The sequence below is a fragment of the Myripristis murdjan genome, chromosome 16, assembly GCF_902150065.1.
Source record: "Myripristis murdjan chromosome 16, fMyrMur1.1, whole genome shotgun sequence".
Classification (NCBI taxonomy): Eukaryota; Metazoa; Chordata; class Actinopteri; order Holocentriformes; family Holocentridae; genus Myripristis; species Myripristis murdjan.
This window is the reverse complement of record NC_043995.1, coordinates 30,089,925-30,111,113: the sequence shown is the minus strand read 5'-3', so window position 1 is coordinate 30,111,113 and position 21,189 is coordinate 30,089,925. Positions and strand designations below refer to the sequence as shown.

The window sequence follows — 21,189 nt, the reverse complement described above, 5'->3', positions numbered from 1 at the left end:
GAGATCAGACACGGAGCACAGCCGTCTTCTGACCACTAGGGGGCAGCAAAGTCCCATTTTCAGGCTCCTCTGCCCCCACATTGTGGTAAGTAAATTATTGTTACCCCAAAATTCAAAACAAAGAAAAACTGAGAACTTTTGCTGATATTTAGGGAAGATCCATGGAGTCAGAGTGTTAAAGTGACTCTCAGACATTGTGCTGCTCTTAAACCTTTGAGAACTGAGCCAGCAATCAGCACTTTGGCTTTTCCTGACTGCAGTGTTGGCACAAGCCCTGCCATATGGTGCTGAGGTGGGTGGCTCTGTCTGCCAGAGCCTGTCTGCCCTCTCTCTCAACCATTGCTGTAAATAGATCATTTTTCCCCGATTATCATTACAGCCAGTGCTACTTTTTGCTAGATTAGTCTAGAATCGCCAGGAGTCAGATCAGAGTGTTCTCTGTAGCCTAGATTTTTATCAAGAGGATAAACGTCAGAGGTTCAGTGACACAACATGAAACAGTTTTATCTGTATTACATGTATTTCTTTACTCATTTATTTACTTGTTCCATCACACTATGTTCTGCTTAATAGTTTGGGAATATAAAACTCAAAACAAGTTTAGGAATGTGAAAATATAGATTTCCTATTATATCGGTAATATTATTGTTATATATAACATATATATATATATAACATTTATAACAGAGTGTTATTATTACTGTTATTGTTGTTGCTGCTGTTGTTGTTGTTACTATCATTAAGACTATTATCATATTGAGTTGGTTTTGCATGTTTCCGGAAATACCACAGAGGTGTATTTATATCTTTGATGTAATGGAATAATACTAAAAAAAAAAAAAAAAAAGAGAACCCACACACCCAAGATAAACAGAGATGGCGCTGCTATTTGGTTTGAAAGAAAATAAGTCTTTTTCCTTCCTCTCAGAGCCACGTCTGCCCTCTCGTTGTTGTTTTTAATGTTGTGTTTGTTTTTATTTTATTATTTTCATTTAAAAACCCAGGATCGGCAGCGGGTACAAATGGGAACGCTTTGTCCGCTGACGCACGCAGCACACGCACGTACGCACGTAGCGTCGCCCCGCCCACTTTACACTTAAGAAGTCTGTGTCTCCACTTCCGTTTGCATTGCTGCCCGCAATGGAGGAACCACTAACGTAGAGGAAAGCTAGCTTTTTTTTTGTTTGATATATGCTAGTAATACACCTCTTATTTTGGTTATTTTTTAAGTTTAAGGCTTAGTGTACACGGGAAGTACCAAGATGAACATCGTTTCGAAGCGGGCAACCATTGGAGCAATTGGAAGTTGTTTTATTTTTCCTCAAAATGGAGTCGTCGAGGGACAAATGTACTACGGCTCTGGAGATTCCTCCCCTCAGATAGCAATGGCCTCCACCCTGGAAAACGGGAATGCCGTCTCCAGCGACACGCCGAAGCGGCCGAAAAACCTAGGAGTTAACGGGTTTACAGCGAAAAACAGCCGGGACGATAGCACCGACAACGACGACGGGTCTTTGCCGTGCACGCCGGAGCTGCAGTCGGACAGCGAGGCCGACGTGTCCGGCAGCCCGGCGGGGGAGGCGGTGGTGGACAATGACACAAGGCATCTGGTGGAGACTTTCTTAAGAGACTATAGTGGGCTTTCCAGGCCGCGGTGGAGGGAGGACAAGGCACTAGAAACCATGAAAAGAGTCGTGGAGGATGTTCTTGAGAAACACCGATACGCTTACAATGGTAGGTAACAAGTGTGAGTGTGTGTGTGTGTGTGTGAGAGAGAGAGAGAGACAGAGACACACACAGAGAGAGAGAGAACTGGCGCTTCCCAAGCCGTGCAGCCGCCACATGGCTGACTTAACCACCAACAGCAGACTCCATTATTTCAAACTGTTGTTAATAATTATAATGCAAATGATTAATGCAAAAGTTACATAAACAGCATTTTTGGTGGATTATTTTTAACTGCACAAATAGCCTTTAGGGCAAGTTTTTGACTCAGATTCATTTTTTTTTTTTTTTTCAGGTATGGTGAGGAAAGTCGCGCTGGACGAGAGGGGAGACGACATGAGTTTCGTCACGTCCGTGGCCAAGAGCCTCTTCGGGGACGGAACCACCAACTGGGGGCGCATCGCCAGCCTGGTGGCCTTCGGGGCCGTTGTGTGTCAGCACCTACGGGAAAAAGGCAGGGATCACTGCGTGAGCTCAGTGAGCCGAGAAATCTCTACATACCTGCTGTCGGATCAACGGGAGTGGCTGATCAGGAACAATTCATGGGTAAGTTATGACTAATATGCCAGGATGTTTTTGGGAACAAACTGTGCCTGTTACATAACTTGTCCATTGTGCAACAGAGGCTACTGTCCAGTGACCTCATTTTGTTGCTGTTGTGCCTGGCCCTCTGGCTTCCATCTTTTGACAGTGTTTTTCCTACCGTTTTGTCATCAGGATGGTTTTGTGGAGTTCTTTCGAGTAGCAGACCCAGAATCCACGGTGAGGAACACACTCATGGCCTTTGCTGGATTTGCTGGCATCGGGGCAACGCTGGCCCTGCTGATCAGGTGAATTTGTTGGACACTCAAAGACGTCAACTTTGTTTGGGGGGGAGAATAGGACTCTTTCACTGACAGAGACCTCCCTGCTTCATGCTTTCTCCAAGCATGCTTTGGACTATCACAGCATGGAAATAAGGGCTGGTGGTAACAGAAAACACGGTGATTTTTGAGAATTTTTTTCCTCTCCCTGAAGAATGAATCTCTCCGGGCTTTGAACTTCCTATAGGATAAATATTTCTCATCCATTTGCCACCTGTACCTTTATTTAATTTTCAAAAGTATTTTTCTAATAATAAATAACAGCATTTCTATGCAAATTCATTGGTTATAAGTTCCTGTGCTGTTAACAGTTTTTTCCTGTAATGTTGCAAGGTTCTGATTTTGATGGTGTACTAAGATGCTAGCCCTGATTTGGGTCCCATACCAAAGCAGGAAGGAGAGGCTGCATTTCCATGCCACACAGACATGAAGCCCATTTCCATAGAGTCAAAAAGTGGATATTACTCTTTTTTTTTATGGACACTCAAAGTACTGCAGGGAGGAGGGGGCGGATTTGCATGAATGTGGCTCAACTTCCTGGTTAGGGAAATGTTTAAGTTCAGATCTGCACTATAAAAGAAGAGCAAGCTCAGGACAGATCTAGCCTTGAAGGCTAGAGCGTTCTGGGGGAGAATGACTCTGCAGTGAGGAATGGCAACCTTGGCTCTGGTGCAGATTGGGTGTGATGGAACAACAGCACCATATCTCAGTGCTCACATCACAAAGAAGGCCTCTGTTGACAATTACCCAGGTTTAAGCTAAACCCATGTACATTTTAAGTTTGTTTGAATAAAGATCGAACAACATTATTCCCCTGGTCTGACCTTTTGCTACTGTCCTTGTGTTAGGAGTGGGGAGGGGGGGTATACAAAGCAAAAGTTATGCCACCACACTGTTTCAATGTGCTGAAAATGATTCACCCCTGCCCCAAAATGAGTTTGCACTGCTAAGTAGGTCCCTGATGTTTATTCACACCACACCTCCAAAGAGAGCCGAGGCTGCTATTTCCTAGAAATCTGATGGGGCTGCGGCAGCGACGACTTTATCTACAGTGTCACAGTCAGCAGTGCACGCTCGAGCTGCAGACATGGCGTTGCAGCAAGTTGCACTCACAGCAGGTCACATCTCTGCAAGAGCTGGTGCACAACACCACAGAGTATTTCTGAGCTGAGTTGTGAAACTGGGGTGACAACCAGTTCACAACATTAAAGGTTGCATAACACATCATTGTCTACTTCCTGATTTTAGATGCTTTCAAATGACAACAGTTAGGGTAGAAAAACTCTAAACTTTCTCTCTACAGGATTACAGTGGCCAAAGTTTCCAAGTTAACCAAACACCGTCTACGTTCCTAGTAAAGTACTTATGTTTTAAGAGATGCATGCGCAAATGACAGTCAAAGGTGGCTCGTATTGTTATCTCAGTGCTGTTGCAGGGTCAAAACTAGCCTAACCCATCTTCATCCTCTATATTTCATCTTTTGTGGAAGGTTTTCTCGTTGCAGATCATGCAGCTGTAAGAGAGCCAGGATTATCTGCAAGCACAGGGTTAAAGAAATCATATTTGGTTGGAGTAAAAACACCTACTCGTGGGTTTAGATGAGACACAGTGGAAAATTACTGGTAATATTCAGACCTCACACACCAGGGCTTTGCAGACAGCACACAATATGACTTTTTTAATGGCAATTAGTTTGTGTATGCAAATGAGAACTGGCGGGCAGAGAAGCCCAGTGTCTTCTCACACAAGGTCATTAAGTCACTGATTTAGGGTGGAGACGGACTCAGGGGTGAACAAGGAGGAAATACCACACAGGCACCTTTTGCATACATGTGTCACACTGATAATGTACACAAAGGTCAGACCCTGCAGTCATCCCACAGATTAGGAGCTCCCCTAACATGTTGGAAAGAGGAATCAAGACAGAGACACTTCCCATCCGTCCCATTCAGTGTGCCGCCTTGGGTATTTTATGTGCCAGCAGAAAATAGAGATGTTTTTGTTGCTTTTCTTGAGGTAGATCGATTTAAAACAAAAAAAAAAAAAAAAAAAGAAAGAAAGAAGCAACAGGTGTAACTTCTAATTTCTGATCTATTGAAGATGTGTTTGTGAGTCTGGGTGCACTCTACCTCTGTTCAGCTGTGATCAAGAAGACTAAAGTTCATGCTTTCAGTTTTGTAAATAAGGCACAGTGAAGATATTGTGCGCCTCACTTGGCCAAACAGGGTTTAGCGGTGCAAGTTCAAGGGATGATTTGAGGTCAGCTTGTGTTTGGTGAACCTGATACCCCCAGTTCCTTTGTTCCACTTTGTTCCAGAAGCACTGAGTCCTCAGAGGAAATGGTTCAGCTTTTCATTTCACATTCAACAAGACAGTTAAACCTCATGTTTTTATACACACCATATGACAATCAAAGACCCAAACTGGATAGAGAGAGATGTTTTTGCATTTTGGGAAAGCTTAGACCCTGTTGCTTTGTTGCTTGGATACTATATCTTTGGCCCCTTCTCCTGTAACACTGGTTTAACATTTATCAAGGAATTCAAGGTTTTTTTGATATTGCATTTATTTGTAATTCTCCTGAGTAAGACTAGTCACTGCAGTGCCTACAATATAAGGAAACTAGTCTATATCCAGATCATGTACAAGGGACTCCTCAGTGTTGATGTGTGTCAGCCCAGCGTCCTTGTTTGTTCAGATCCTCCCGTTGTCTCGGGTTACAGGACAAACACTCGCTGGCCTAGGTCTTAGGAGGAAATGGAGCAGGGCCTCTCCATGGAGATGGTTCACAGCAGACCTGCCCCTCTCCTCTCCCGCAGCTAATGATGTTGGTTACCACGGCGCACGTTCATTGTGAAGCGCAGGCTGCTATACAATTGGGAATTGAGGCTGAGGCAATCTCACAGTGCAGCTTGCACCATACACTAGTGGATTGTGTGTGTGTGTGTGTGTGTGTGTGTGAGAAAACAGACTTCAGTGCAGTGTCTTGGGGCAGATATGCAAAGCTAATTCTCTCAACCTTGATACTGCAGCAATATATTTTTTACCTTAATGTGCATATATTTATTTTCTCTGTACAGTACAGTAAAGTACAGTAAGGACTAAATAGATAGGGCTCCAGAATATAAATAATGATTGCTATATGCTGAATATTGTGCTATTAATTACAGATTAGTGTGTACACAGCTTTTTCCAAATGTAATTTTTCTATATTTTGCAAATATGACTTAAAAAAAATTAAACAATATGCTTGGGATTCACTTATTCTTGGACATTGTTGGGCAGGGATTCCGCTCAACACAAGGTTTTTACAGAACTCTATATATTTAAAAAAAAAAAAAAAAAAAAAACTTAAGTTTACTGCAGTCTTCATAATGTTCTCCCTCAGCTGCATTAGTTTCAGTGCTGAGTGTAAATCAACAAGATACAGAACCAAACTTGTCAAATGTAACCGTGCAGAGTCATTTCTGCATTGCCGAACACTTCCCCCTGCAACGTCAATGCAACTTCAGGCAGGAACAACATCTTCAGGCACATACCAGTACTGGGCTGGTTAAGGGAGTGGTTTTGAAACATTCATGTGTCGTACATGCTTAGAATGAGTTTGAGTTTTGTTTTGTTTTGTTTTGTTTTTGTTTTTCTCCCCCGACTTCACACAGAAGACGCCCAAACCAAAAGAGTCTAATGATGTGCAGGACCTGACAAGTCACACTGCTTTGCTCCACTTCACTGTGCTCTGTGTTTTGCTGAGTCTTTGTAGATAATATCCTGTAAGAGAGCAGTAACTCTGTGTATTAAACTTTCATGACCTCTTTCCTCTGGAGTTTGAAGAAAACAAGGGACTCCTCAGTTAATGTATTGCAGGCTTCCTTGCTGGTTCTCTGCAGGCCTCTGCTCGGGGTCTGGGCCTCTGTTTTTTTTTTTTTTTTTCTTGTGGCTCCTACAACAAAGCGTCTCCTTTTGCAGCAGAAATGTAGAAATTCTGGAAAAAGACTTTGCAGAACAGAGCAGACCCGTTGTCAGTAAGTTAAGTTTCATTGCAAAGTATTTGGTCACTAACAGGTTTCTCCATTCACTTCTCAAAAGCCTGCAGAGCAAACTAGACGGAAGTTTATTTACAATTTGCGTAACCCGAGCTCGAGGGTTGGCTGTTTGAAAGAGGCGCAGCCAGTCAAGAGCCCTTCCACTTCCCCGTAGCAACAACCGCCCCCACCGTTTTAAAAAAAGCAACAGTTTCTGGGAAGTCAGCTGACGCACAAGTTTATCTATGATAGAAGCGCCACACTACAGAGTTTTTTTCTCTTTTACTTGTAACTCAGTTAGTGTGAATACTTGGAATTCATACGCCCTGAGATGCAGAGATAGGCCGAGTGTTTGCAGTTTGCTGTAATGTTGAGCAAAATTGACATTACCTGCAGCAGCTTGTTAAGTACGTGCAGCTCTTCTAAAAAACAGCCCAGAGACCAGGACTCTGTGTTGAAGACACTTTTGTTGAAGCGCCCTGTTTAGTGCATGGGGACTGACTTCATGGAGCTGCAGTGCTTCTGGGAGCTCTCTGCACATAAACAGTGCAGTGGGAGAGTTTGAGAAAAGCTGGCTTGGTGATATCACAGTTTAAAGTCTGCACTGTCTTGTTCTGGCTGCTGGGAGATACTTTATCTGCACAGACGGGGCAGAGCTCACACAGGGTTCCTGGGATTTTAATGCACAAAACTCTCCCTTCATGCCTTAAAGTAAAACACTTGAGTTTTAAAAAAAAAAAAAAAGAATTGAGCATTTCCATGGAAAAAGCACTTACTCCTGTGATGTTTCTGCACTTCACTTCCCAGGGAATAATCAGTCAGTCAAACTGTGTGTGGGTGGGACCTTCAATTTTCGGTTGGTACAGTTTCTGTGGGTGTGCTCTTCTTTTTTTTTTTTTTTTTTTAGTTCAGCCACATTTTTTCTCACAGCTCATGCTAGCCACCCAGTTCTCCTGGCTATCCGAAACAGACCACCGTCACCGCAGCTGGAAATGAAAACCGCATCACTAAAGCGGCCGAGAGTATAGACAGGTCGACGCAAGAGGGTTTCACCAACTGGCATCAGGCGGAATCGCAGTTTCATTATCTTGTGTAAACATGGGTTCATATTATTCAGGTATAAATTTTGCACATTTCTGACTTCAAACAGAGGTTTAAAAATAGGCCGTGAGCTCAGGGCTGCCATTCGTCAGTCTCAGCCTGAACTCTGAACCCAGAGGCCGTGTGTTGTGGTGTGAGGATGCTTATCGAAGATCAGAGTTAAGCTGCGGGCTGATGTGTCACGTCCCCTCCTCGGCACAGTCATCCTGCCTTTTGAAACTTGGACTGGTGGCGACCATAGTTCAGTATTAATAGACAGCTTATCCACGCTGGCAGCTGTCACATATGTGCCTCTCACTGGGCTTTCCTGCTGCCTCCGGCTCTTTGAGTTGTTCACTTTGTCCAGTTTGGCTTCATGCACGGGGGTTAATAATAGACTCAGATTAATAATAACAAAAAAAAGGATCATTTTAATGCACTTCATCCAAAAAAAACCTTCACTGCTGTGGTCATTTTGGGGCTGCAACCCTGATCTTTAATTAATATTCCTTGTTTAATGCATTAATCATTTAGTCTATAAAGTGTAAAAAATATTCACAATTTAAGATTGATGCACGGATTCCATTAGATTCCAATTCAAAAGGTCCCAATTTCATTCAATACCAGTTTTGCATTGACTCCATATGAATTCAGTAAAGGATATCTCAGTGATTGTACAAGTTTTGCCACTTATCTTTTGTCCAACTTATCTTTACCATCGTGGGTTTTAGATCCAAAATGCATCGAGGCGCCGTTTTAATTCGTTCAAAACGTTTAATTTCACCAACTGAGTTTCCATCAGCCGCAGGACAGGAGGCAGGCTGCAAAATCTTCACTCACATCCACTGGAAACAGGCAGAGAATAAAAGATTGGTATATTAAGAAATGATGTGTATGGTTCAAATGAAGATGGTGATTAATTGGAGATTTAGCCTTAGTGTGACCGGCAGACGTAGGAGAGGAAAACTCAAATCGACTAATCGCTTCAGCTCTACTTTATTTTTTTCTTCTTTTGCAGCTTAAACTGGTTTCCTTGTTGTTCTGCAGCGGGTTCAGTGAGGGGACATGCTGGTCGCTCGTGGCACAGCAGCGACTTGCCGTTTCTTCGTGGCTCGGCCGGCAGCTGTAACCGTGCGTTGTTTTCTCAGCGCAGGGCCCGGCATGAGGTCACGGCAGGGTTCACCGCTTTTTTATTTGTACACAGAAGGAAGAGCGGTCCAGCAACGGGGCGAGCTCTCCATTGTGAAGGGGACGTGATGTTCCCAGCAAAATTCCCAGCTTGTTATAAACGGGAAGGGAGTAGCAGGAAATTGCTCATAAGAAAAGGCAGCGGGCCCGAGCCAGAACGGGACATTGTTCTCTTTATTTTTGCTCTTTGAATGTTGAACTTCACATGTGGTCTTCTTCTTATTTCTTCTTCTTCTTTTTTTAAATAATAATGAAAGCACCTGGGCTGGCACCATCCAGTGCTTCTAGCAAACCCATCTAGCACTGAACAAAGAGCAGATTTTTTTTTTTTTTTTTTTAACTCTGAATTTGTTTTCACACACACAGAAACACACGAGAGAAAACAATAACCAAGGTGCTCATTTGTTCTATAAGTTTAGTTTATCTGCTGATAACAGAACAGATTAATACAGCAGTCTTGGATCTATTCTATAAATTTCCAAAGTAGTTTCTGCAGTATTACAGCCGCAAAAGTAAATTGTAATTTTGTTTTCCACAATTAAGTTACAGAAAATTGGCATTGTTGCAACATGTAAGTTAATTTAGGATGTCTGCACTCGCTGAAAATGTAGTTGAAAAAGGTTAAGAGGCAAGAGGAGCGTGAAAACGTTGCTCAGTTTGTTAAAACTAGCAATGAAGCTCTCACCATCTTTTGAAATACCTGCGATAATCGTTGCAGCTGTAGTCATGCAGCCCAAACCGGTATGTCATTAAAACATGCCAGTAGCAAATATTAATATAATGTTTCAAAGCTTGTACTGAAAGATGTAAAGTGTTGCAAAAGAGGTGCCTTTTAACTTGTCTTACACCTAATTTGAGTACAAATATAACTTTTCATTCACTGAAGAATAGAAATTAAAACAGCTTAAATCTGCAACAACAGCACTGAAAGTGAGGAGAAATATAAAAGAGCGCAAAATAAAAGTGATCTGTACTAGATCAAACAAACCTTTTAGGATCATTACTTAAAATATTTGTATATAACACTGAATTTCATTAAATTATTTTAGAGATGGGCTAATTTTTGGCAGATTTTGCAGCTTGAGCTCATCAAGCAGCTTGTGGCGAACTCGAGTAACCCTAGTTGCAAAAAAAATAAATAAATATTGTCGCTGTTTTTTAAATCTAGATTTTGGAACAGATTCCAATTTCTAATCTCCGCATCAAATGGAGAAAGTAGGCAGGAAGGCATCAAGCGAAGTCCCGGTGAAGTTTTGGCATAAAACGCTGCCTACTGAGGTGCCTTTGTTTGGCATACACGTGTCCTACGATGTACAGGACGTCCCGCCATCGTTTTTGTTTGGGATTCAGGCAGTGTCGCCCTAACCTCAACCCACTCAGTGACCTCGGGCTGCAGTGTGGTTAAAGTTCTGCAATCTCACCTGGTGCCCGGCTCATCCAGGCCTCACAATTCATCACCGAAATCGGCTCCTCTAACAGGAAGCCGGTGTGAAGGCTGCAGCTCCAACCCTGTGACATCCAGCACATCGCGTTGTGGTGATGACTCAATCGGTTGTTAAGGGGGAATTGAGAAACTAGGTGACAAACAAAGCCTTAGAGAAGTAGGTCACCCATTTCTTTTTTTTGCTGCTTGTATAACCTGCGTGAAGTGTGACAGAAGATGCATTTGCAGCGGCCGGGGCCCCCTGCGTCGCGACGCGGGACACAAAGCGACACTTTCCACTGGACCGTTGACTTGTGGCGTGTCGTGGGTCAGGCCGCTGCACGCCCGGGCTTGTTTGACCTGATTGCTCCGAGGTGTGATGTTGTTATGTCTGGGAAAGTCATCAGGTGGGCAGCGAGTCAAATGGTCAGTGTCAGTTAACCTCCCCAACCCCCCCACCGCCGCCCCTCCTTTTGTTTGAGTCCCGTGTTTGTGCAGCGTTTCAGGCATCTGACGACGGTTTGTTGACGTCTGTGGCCTCCAAAGCTCCAACTCAACAGGCTGTGGAGTTTGCCGGTTCAAAAGCCATTGAACCCGGCTGAATGGGAGGCATTGTGTTTGCGGAGAACAACAACAGCGCTGCTGATAGTCATCTGTAAATGCGGTCATTTGGGGAAGCTTAGCATGTGGCCGATGCATAATTCTCATGACCGATTACCGTTTAACTACAGCGAATGTGGAGTCATGCCTCTTTGGATCACATGTTTGTCACCCTGGCTCTCAATGAATGACCGAGTGTGTTGCAATTCTCATTTTTAGCTCGAGGATGAGCCCAAAACCTCCTCGCTGCCAGCTGGATAATCACTTCCTCCCTCTTGTTTGAACCTGGGATCAGCACTTGGTCAGCAAAAAAATAAAAAAAACCCTAACTCAAACGGGAATTGGTGTCTTTGCAGCACACCGCCCTCGGGGCTAAAAAGTTAAAAGTTAAGCAGTTCCACTATTTTTCCAGCTGACATGCAAATACCAGAAACATGCAGAAAGCAGGTTGAAAATACAGCAGGCCAGATGTTAAACCAGTCAGCCAGTGCTTCTTTCCCTCGTCCTCGTTGAATAATGATGTCATTAAAATCTTCATTTCTGTCTTTTTTCATTTTTTTTCTGCGCCCACAACCTGCATTTAAGTCAACAGGACATGCAGTAGCAGGTTGAAAGGTTAACTCGGGGCTGTTAACCTCACCTGATCACAGTCACATGTCGATCCAACTGGGGCATTTTCATCTCTCACCGTATAACCACCCGGTCCATAACACCTCTACCGGCACAGACAGAAAATATCATGTTTGTAGACCTTTAATTCCAATAAACCTGCTGTAGCATTTGCATTAGTGTGATTTCTTTTCTTTTTTTTTTTTCTTTTTATTGGGATATGTGATTCTGCAGATCAGATTTCACGAGATCAGATCGCCGTGCTTCCACATTTGTCCCGGAAATTGCTTTCATGCTCCTCCTGTATCTGCATCACTCTGTGCCGTCTTCCTTCTCCAACTTTTTACGCTGATCGTAATCGTGTTTAATGCTGGATCGCCTCCAAACCACAAAGACTTCAGAACGGAATGTGAGACTGTGCAAGTATCTGTTTCTTTTTTCCCAGAAACAGGCCATATGCTGTTTTGAAACAACGGTGTATTTGGGCCATTGTTAGGGGGGGAAATTGTAGCAGTAATAACAACAAGGTAAAAACTTCTTTTGACTTATTTTTTTGGTGAAGGAACCACCTCGCTTCACTTTGCCTGCAGTTTCGATGAGCTCATCAGATTCCACTGTGCAGTGGCATTTAGTAAGAAGGAAATCCTGGTGATTTCCGCATAAATTTGTTAACCTTTTTCTCATAATTTAGGGCTTTAATCTCAGAGAATATCAAAGTTTTTTTCCTGGTAATCTATGCACATTCTGAGTTTTTTTTTTCTCAGAATATAAACCCTCCGCCCCCCTTCAACAGCTCTGTAATTTTTTTTTCCTAAAATGGCCCTAAAACACTGTCGTAGTTTTTGAGATGATTATCATTGTTATTCTGCTTTATTTGATCGTGATAGCAGACAGAGAGGAAAGGCTCGGGGCAGAGACGGGATGACCTGCCTGGACTCTAAAGCAGCTTCATTATACGTCAAAGTTTTGGCAACCCGTCGTGCCGCCAGGTGAGCGATTTGGGCGGCGAGGGTCAAAACGAATCCGCTCCCTGTAACGTTAGCAGAGCAGGACGGATCGCATCATCTGTCTTTTCTGGTGTTCATAACGCTCAAACAGTCCATGAACAAACATCAGCCCAGAGTGAGGTTTGTTGGCCGGCTGATATTCATGAAATACTATCAAAAACCCATAAAACACTCCATTCTGTGTTTTAAAAAAAAAAAAAATCTGTAAACAAATAAAAACATCTTCCAGTGGGATGAGGTAATCCCACATCTTCCCAAAGCAGCTTCACTCAATTCAAGAATCTAATCTAAAGTATAAATGAGTATAAATCTGTTGAAATAAGGCAGATCAGCTCACGAGGATCAAGAAAATGACGCTCGATTCAAGAAAACTCTGGAAACACTGACTAGCATTGGAAACCAGTGGGATTATCTCATCCCACTGGCAGATTATTCCCCTTGTTTTTAAGGGGAAAAACAAGATTTTAACACTAAATGTGAGACTGCTAAGATGGATATGTTTTCAGCGTGGCGGTTCACGCTGAGCGAACTCCACCTGGAAAAATGACGCAGCTCTCACCCGCACAAATAAACTGAACTAATGTCATTTGCTCAGGCCGTTTGCTGGGTAACCCCAGAAAGTCAAACTGTTGGGTGTGGGCGTGCTGGCTCAGACCGAAGTTTGACTAAGAGCCAGAAATTGATGTTTTCAGTGCGTGGTTTCCCTCGGTGAATCATCTGTGGAGTGTATGCAACAATCTCATGAAAAAAAAAACAAAAAAAACGGATAATTAGGGGCTTTTCTATAAGCTTTGTTATTGTTTTGTCTTTCAAGGCCTATATGTGAATTTGGGTCATGGCTGAAGCCTTTCATCATCCCCCAGAGACGACGAAGGCGGGATTACAACAGAGACAAAATAAGAGCTCAGCTGATAACCAAGACACAAAAGGGTCCTGCCAGCTCCAGCCTGTCTCCTCCATATCATCAGAAAGCCATTTGGCAAAGTGCTATTTAAGCAGTGATCCCCGTGTTGTTGGTCTGTCAGCTCGCAGGCACAAAGGAAAGGTTGTGGAAAATATTTTGAAACCATGATAATCCGCTCAAATTCTGCCGTAAATGCTCATCTGATGGATTTGGGGTGATCTGTGCCAGCGGGTTCATCTTATGTTTCAGTGTCCAAATGGGAACGTGCTCCTTTAAAGCAGCAGGGTGGCCCTAAAGAGAGAGAGGCCTTATTTATATGGCAGTCCTTATTTATATGGAACATTTCATGTACGTGATAATCATGTACTGTACAACTGCATAAAAAGGATTAAGCAAACAGAGCCATATGAAATTGAAATGACAAAACGTTTAAAGAAGTAAATTGCAGTGAGAACTAGAAAATAGAAATAAAAACGAAAAAAATATTATACATACACTCTTACACTGCTTTATTAGGTTCCCCTGTACATTTTAATCCAATCTAATCCAACTGTTGTGCCGTTAAGTTTCCTTTCTTGCTGCCTGTAATGCTCATGTTTTCTTGTTGTCACGGTAACAGAGGTGTTCATTCACCTCTATGTTTGGCATTGAGCTCATAGTTAGTGCTGCTGTTGGACTGGACTGCATTTTATTGACAGCTGTTTCCAATATTCTGTCCCCCTCATGTGCAGTAAACGGGGAGGACAAAAAATTAGAAACACCTCTCAGTGTAATGTAGTCCAGGACAAGACCTCTGCAGACTACAACCTGATTGAACACAGATCAATCAGCGTTTAATCATTTCTAGTTTATTTTCATGTTAAGTGAACATTAACAAGTGCATTCCTTTATTCATGCGCCGTAGGACAATTCAGTGATTAATCAGTCCGTTAACGGCCTGTTAATCATTTCTAATAGCATAGCTTGAGTTTCCTGATGGGATTTGTTTTGTTTGGGTTTTCCCAGGGTGAGACAGTCTGACTTCCTCCTGTGCACGTCACAAACCGTCTTTTGAGTTTATAAATGGTGATGGATGAACAGGAACTGAATGAAAAAGATGTGCATTAGATGTGCACTTGTTTATTTAGTGCACATTTGAATTCTTACATATTGGTTTTTTGTTTGCAAGTTAAATGTATCAACAGGGCGAACAATGGCTTGCAGATGAGGTGGGAATTTTTTTGCAAAATGAAATTAAGTCTTATCAGGTGTGTAAACCAACCAGATCAACAACAAGCAGCGTATGGGATCAAATTCCCTGAGAAACGACTGCGTGGGTGTGATTACCATGATCAAAGGTACAGTATGAAACCGTTTCCTGGTTGGCTGAAGGGGCCAACAGGCGCGTGGCAGTGGCCACCGGTTCTCACAGAAAGGCCGAGATCAGCAGAAATAAGATGAGGCAATCGCTCCGTTATTGGCCCAATTAAACAGCAGAGCAGCAGGCGGTCCATCTCCTGTTTAGATACAAACACCGCTTGGTAAACAAACTGCAACCCCGCTGCAGACCGGCCGCACGGCGCGGGGCGCAGCGGCTGAAACGCCACAGCTAATGGCACAGACGTTAAAATATGTGCACGTCCTGCTGTGAGACAAGGAGGATGTGAGGAAAAATCTTCGAGGAGTCAAGAGGAGGCCTGATAGATGTGCAAACTGAGGCAAAATATTGCAAACAAAGTATTGCAAAGAAAAGAAGTTTGCCAAAAAAAATGTTTAAAATACTTTTTTTTTTAAGTTCTTCAGTTCCATTTGCAGTACTTTACTTTTGATTATTTGTTCTTATTTGTACTTCGCTGATGTTTGCAGTGTTTTTCTCTCGTTTGCAGTTTTTTGCAGCTTCGTCTTGCCTTCACATCTGGACAGCTGCATAGCTTTGGAGCTTTGGTGCCACCGAGTTATGTAACAGGTGGCTGTTGTTTCTACAATTTCTATTCAAATGAAATGCGCCGTAAGGAACTGATAGGCCAGTTAGCTGTGCACATCAATATTAAAAGTGTTATATTATTGAAATTAGTGCTGCTTAATGAATATCCTGGGCATCAGTTACGCTAGCGGGCCCTGATGATGCAGCACGCACAGCCACGCTTTTCATTGGGAAGAAGCAAAGTCGAACTGTTACGCAAGAGGCTTTAGCACGACTTCATTTGACTTGTGTTTTAAATTCATGATTAAGTTCCAGCGAAAACATTGAATGGTCAGCTGACGTCTGCTGCGGAGAAAGATGATATACGAATGTATACTCATGATATACGCGTCTGCAGGATCTGTCATTTGCATGTCTGTGTTTGCTTTGGTGCATTCGTGCCGATTCATCGCACCAGTATGCCCGCACGCTCGCTCTGTGCCACTTTTTCTGAAACACATCATGAGGCTTTCATAATCCCTTAACCAGGGGAATGCTTGTTATCTATTTTGGTCCTTGGACACTGTGTCCGGGACACTGAGTGAACCGCTAATGCACTAACTCGGCCTTCCCTTTGAGTGCACGTTTCCTTGACTGTGGGAATAGGATGTGGGCAAAGATAAACAACAGCGTCCCCTTCATGAACGCACGTGAGAGCAGTAAGGAAATAGCAGCAACATTACCAACCCGGCCCCCCCCCACCTCCTCCAACTCCCACCCTCACGTCCAACCAAATTTGCCCCCCGAGTTCAAAGACTGCTTCAGGGAGTGATGTCATTTCTCCGCGCAGCTCGGCTCTTTCAACGCTGGGTGATCAGAGACAGGCATTCAAACGATGTCGCAGGAAGTGTTGAGCAGCTCCATGCCCAAATAAGGCGTGGCAGACAGTAATTATAGTACGCTGACTGTGTTTTTCTATGGCATTTGCTGTGTGGTTGCGGGGTATGTCTGAGGCTTTCTGACTCCCCACCAGCCTTCATAGCTCCGGTCCAGGTTGTCTAATTGCAAAGCTGTACTGTACATCACGCCCTTCGTTTAAGTGTCATTTAGCCTCTACACAGGCAGATAAGGTTCACTCCTTGGTCGAGTTTATCTTCTGCCTTGTGTATCATCCAGTCTGTCCTCTGACCCAGGGCTCCGCTGACTGAAGGGACATTCCTTAGATAAATCTGTCACAGATTATCTGGCGTCTGCTGAGGCATTTGCTGTTCTAAACGGATTTCCTCCTCAAGGTGCTGCTATGGGCGGCTTTTCGTGTTTCTCGAAATGATCGCCGTGTTTCCCGTGAATCCAGCTGCATCCTCCTTGCAAATGAAATGTAGCTACTTGACTCGTCCATACATCCACTGACAGACAGAGGCACACACAGAAACACATGCAGATACAGATTTTTATTATTATTATCATTTGTCCATTCAGGCAAGTGGCAAAAACGCAAAATCTTACCAAGATTATTTGTCTTATTTCAAGTCAAAAATGTCTTATTTCTAGTCAAAATATCTCATTACACTTAAAATAAGACATGATCACCTCAGAAGTAATTTGTTTTTAGACAATTTTCACTTGTTTCAAGTGAAAATTAGCTAGAAACAAGAAACAAATTTTGCCAATGAAACAAGCAAATTTTCACTTGTTTCAAGTAAATTTTCACTTGAAACAAGTGAAAATTGTCTAAAAACAAGTTACTTCTGAGGTGATCATGTCTTATTTTAAGTGTAATGAGATATTTTGACTAGGAATAAGACATTTTTGACTTGAAATAAGACAAATAATCTTGGTAAGATTTTGAGTTTTGCAGTGTCCTGAAAAGTTGCTCTGAAGGTAAATCCTGAACTCTGTTGTCACTCCACTTTTGACTGAGCTCATCCTCTTTGGCCAGCGAAGGCAGCGGCGATCAATCAGCAGATATCATGTGGGAAATTTCATCAGACCAGGATCAACGTCCTGCTTTGAGCAAGTAAACCAACTGAGCTGTGCAAAGGTCACCCTTCATTCTCAGCAGTGGGAATGACTGACATTTTCACTGCAGGACCTTAACAGCTCATAAACAAATGGCTTTGGAAACTCGAATGGACATCATGTGACATTTAAGTGATGATTTAAAAAAAAAGTTAATGCAGGTAGAATTGGACGATGATCGATGGCACGTCAGCGTCTACCATTCGGGACTACAGTTACATGAAGTTTCAGGCCTTTGTTTCAATATTTACTCCGTGTCAAAATGCTCTCAGCGCTCTTTTGCCCTATATTGTCTCCTTTTGTATTTTAATCAGTTCTGCACGCCCTACATAGTGAGCACTTCGCCTCAGGGGGCCATGAGGTCATGTGTTTTAGCACATTTAGGCTGCAGTTTGGGAATCAAAGGGTTACATATTCACCGAGTTGCACAAAAACACTGTCATGTTGTTTTCTGTTATCCTCTTGCTCTTTTTTTTTTTTTTTTTTTTTTTTTTTTCATTTTCCCCGTCGGAATCCAACAGATTATCAGTCGTCCCGGGGCTCCAGCCAAGCCATCCAAGATTAACGATTTGACGTGGGAAATGGGTGAGAACATGACTGAAACCGTATCAGATTCTGGTGAGGGATACCTGATAGGCGTGAGACAGACGGGACAGCGCGTTCTTCAGGGAACGGCCGCACACACACGTGACCAAAGTGTAAGATACGCTGATTAATAATGGAGATAGTGTCCAGCCGCCCCGGCCAGCGGAGGCTTGTGATCAAGGACGGCCCGTTCAAGGTCAAGAGGGAGGCATTGCTCCCATCTGACGCCCGTGTGTCTGCTTCAGGGCGACGGCCTGCACATGATAACTTTGTCATTCACCTTGAGTCAAGTCCCCTGTCCTCCATGTTTTCCTTGTTGCACTGAAAATACCCCTGCCACTCTCTTTTCTACCTTCTTTATGGTTCCTATTCCTGTATCTACCTCTTCCTCATTATCATATTATCATCTTATTATTATGGAAGTTATAGGAATCAGGACAAACAACTTAATTTCATTTATTCCAGCTGAACACATGCAGCACAAATTGCTTTTATGCCAGCAGTAGTACATACCCACAATGCACTGTGTTACTTTGTCTACACACTTATCTCTTAAGGGCAACTGTACATATGGAGCACGACCACAAATGACCTGCTCGGGTGCATTATGTCCCTTAAATGTCCGCTGCATTATCTTGTTATTTTCCTTTGATCATTTTCTTGCCAAAAAAATAAGTATTTAGTCTCTAATTGCAGGTTTTATTGTTTTCATGCAGCCTTTTTCGGCAAGAAACCTCCATTACATTGGAAAAGACTGGCCAATGCCTGGTATTCAGTTAAAAAGCAAAACATTTACCCTGCATATCAATCTGAACTTTATTTTATATTTCATCAAAACCTGAATTTCTGCACATATACCGATGTGGTGTGACACATTTGGGTTTGAAAAGGGTCTCTGCATAGGAGTCTCATTGAGGAATTCATTCTATGCACCGCCTCGTTCTTTATATTTACTCTTTATAATACTTTTATGTTGCATTTGACTATAAATGGGCTTTTTTTCCTGTTGTACTAAAGTGTAAATGTGAAATGGTTTCTCAGTCCAAGATTTTTTACCTAGGAAGCCGAGGTGGTCACATGCTGGGGGGGGGGCCTGGAGTCCATGTGAACCCTGTTACATTAGCTCAGTCATCCATTGCGCTGCTAGGCTTCACCGGAGGCCACCCATGGCCCCCGTGAGTCCAGGAAAACAAGAGCTTAGCGAGAAGGAATGCAGAGAGCCCTTCAGCGGACCCTGAATGGCCTCCGCCGCTCCCGTGAAGGAGCCTTGAATGGGAACAGGCTCGAGTGTTGGGTTTCACAGAGAGAGAGCGAAAACACTGTGGTTTCAGTATCAACAGTAAGCCTTTCCTTAGCCTCTCCGAAAGACTGTTTATCAGTCTCCATCATGCCATCTGGTTTCATGCTAGTGATTTCTTTCTTTCTTTTTTTTTTCGAGGATTAGTTTTATAGCATTTACCAGACTGTGCTGTATGTGGCGGAGAGAGAGAGAGGGGGGAAACAGACGGCATCGAGCAACAAATGACATGAGACAGATCCAAACCCGCGGCGGCATAAGTACAAGGCAGGCGTCCAAGTCTGCCAAGCCACCGGGGCATCCTGCTATCGAGCCGCCTTCACAGAGAGAAAGCAAGAACTTAAGCTTGTTAGCCTGCTGCATTTACAGTGTGTCACCCCGGGTGTGAGAGTGTGGCCTCAAATGCAAATCTCCCCTGTTTATCTGCCTAAAAGTGCATTTCTCTGTCTGCTATCATGCTTTATTTTTTGCTTCTTTTTTTTTTAGAAGATTATTTTCATGGCAGTCCTGCTCAACAAGATAGTGCAAAACAGGGTGGAGCGAGGTTGGGATTACATGCATCAGATGTCACAAGCTGCATCCCAGTGCAACAGCACACAGTCACACCTCAGGCCGCTGATCCACAATGGCGTCCTGTTGCGGCCCGTGCTGCCTTTATCTGAATGTTGTGCAAAAATGTGGAGAGGCAACAACCCGACCCGACGCTGCTACTGCACTCGCAGCCCGCTCCGACTGAAAGTGTCATCCAAAATGTAAATGTAAACCCTTTCCAGGTGCTTTGTTTGCCTGAAGGATCTGTCTTTGCTCTCGCGTTTTCTTGTGTCTCAGTCGTTTCCAGCTGCTCATGTTTTTCTGACAGTTTTGCACCAATAACACCTTGCCTCGTCAAGCCTGCGTGAAAAAAAAAATCCTCTACCTGATCAGAGAGCTCACACCTTCGCTGTTTTGCCTGAAATAATGAGTAACTCTCTGCCACCCACGCCACATTTCTGACTTGATTAAAGGCCACTGCGCTGGAGTCTGTGGCTGGGGAAATACATGTGAAGATCCGAGTCTGGCTCGCTCCCCGCATTCTTTCACCACCCACGCACGGCCTCTTAAGGAAACAGCGCTCGGGTTTCAAATTGCAGTTGGCTTTAGAGAGCGATTTGACTCCTACACAAGTTTCAGTGCTCTGCCTCGCTGATAAGAGGCACTGTGCTAAAGGCCAGCCTGTGATTCACCCTTTTAATTCTAATAGGGTTAGGGTGAGTAAACGCCGGCGGTCATGAGCCGTCCTTGGAAACGGTGACGCGCTCTCGCTCTTTGTCATTTGCACTGCCGCTCTGGAGCCTCGCCGCTGTCCGAATCCCACTGCATCATGCGCTGCGGTCGTGCCGTCACGTCGATGAAAGGGGTCTGACGCCGGGGGGTCAATGAACTCCCCAGCCAGCGCTGCAAAAAATATCTGTCTTGACAAGTCATGCCGTCTCATGCTTGGAGATAAAAGCTTGTTTTTTCTCCAAACTTGGAAGTGAAAAAGGGCTGCCAGCGGGATGAGATAATCCCACTCGTTTCCAGTGCACTTTAAGGAATTTTTCTGGTAAACATGTTGAAACAGGGCAGAATTAGGCAGAACAGCCACTAGGCTCAAGAAAATGCCACTTGATTTTAAAAAAAATAAAATAAATAAATGGCAACAAGTTGATCAGCACCGGAAACGCGTGGGATTATCTCATCCCACAGGCAGATTTTTTTTTTTTTTTCCAATCATTTGAAGAAAAACAACATTTTACTCTGAATACACGGCTACATTTTGATGTTGTGCAGTGTGTGTGTCTGTGTGTGTGTGTGTGACTGTGGCGTCTGTCAGATGCAGCCAAACCACGCCGGACGCGCAGACTGACACAGGAAGTGAATGGCGGCACGACCGAAACACATCAGTTTCAGTCCCCGCTGCCTCTTGGCTCTGCAGCCTGCAGCTCTGCCACTCCGGGGTTATCCTT

General features: G+C 43.6%; 1 protein-coding gene across 1 annotated transcript; it reads left to right on the top strand.

The window, feature by feature from the left end:
- The first annotated feature begins 1,122 nt into the window (after nucleotides 1-1,122).
- mcl1b (MCL1 apoptosis regulator, BCL2 family member b) lies at nucleotides 1,123-3,397 on the top strand. The gene is made up of 3 exons (XM_030072402.1): nucleotides 1,123-1,734; nucleotides 2,021-2,271; nucleotides 2,443-3,397. Exons 1-3 carry the CDS (start codon nucleotides 1,263-1,265, stop codon nucleotides 2,557-2,559), a joined length of 840 nt encoding a protein of 279 aa, XP_029928262.1. The 5' UTR covers nucleotides 1,123-1,262; the 3' UTR covers nucleotides 2,560-3,397.
- Nucleotides 3,398-21,189: the final 17,792 nt, after the last annotated feature.

Bases quoted from the DNA above. Each gene is read 5' to 3' on its own strand.
- mcl1b (XM_030072402.1), top strand. From the start codon at position 1,263: ATGAACATCGTTTCGAAGCGGGCAACCATTGGAGCAATTGGAAGTTGT. The intron at 1,735-2,020 runs GTAGGTAACAAG...TTTTTTTTTCAG, and splicing joins ACACCGATACGCTTACAATG to GTATGGTGAGGAAAGTCGCG. The intron at 2,272-2,442 runs GTAAGTTATGAC...TTTTGTCATCAG, and splicing joins TGATCAGGAACAATTCATGG to GATGGTTTTGTGGAGTTCTT.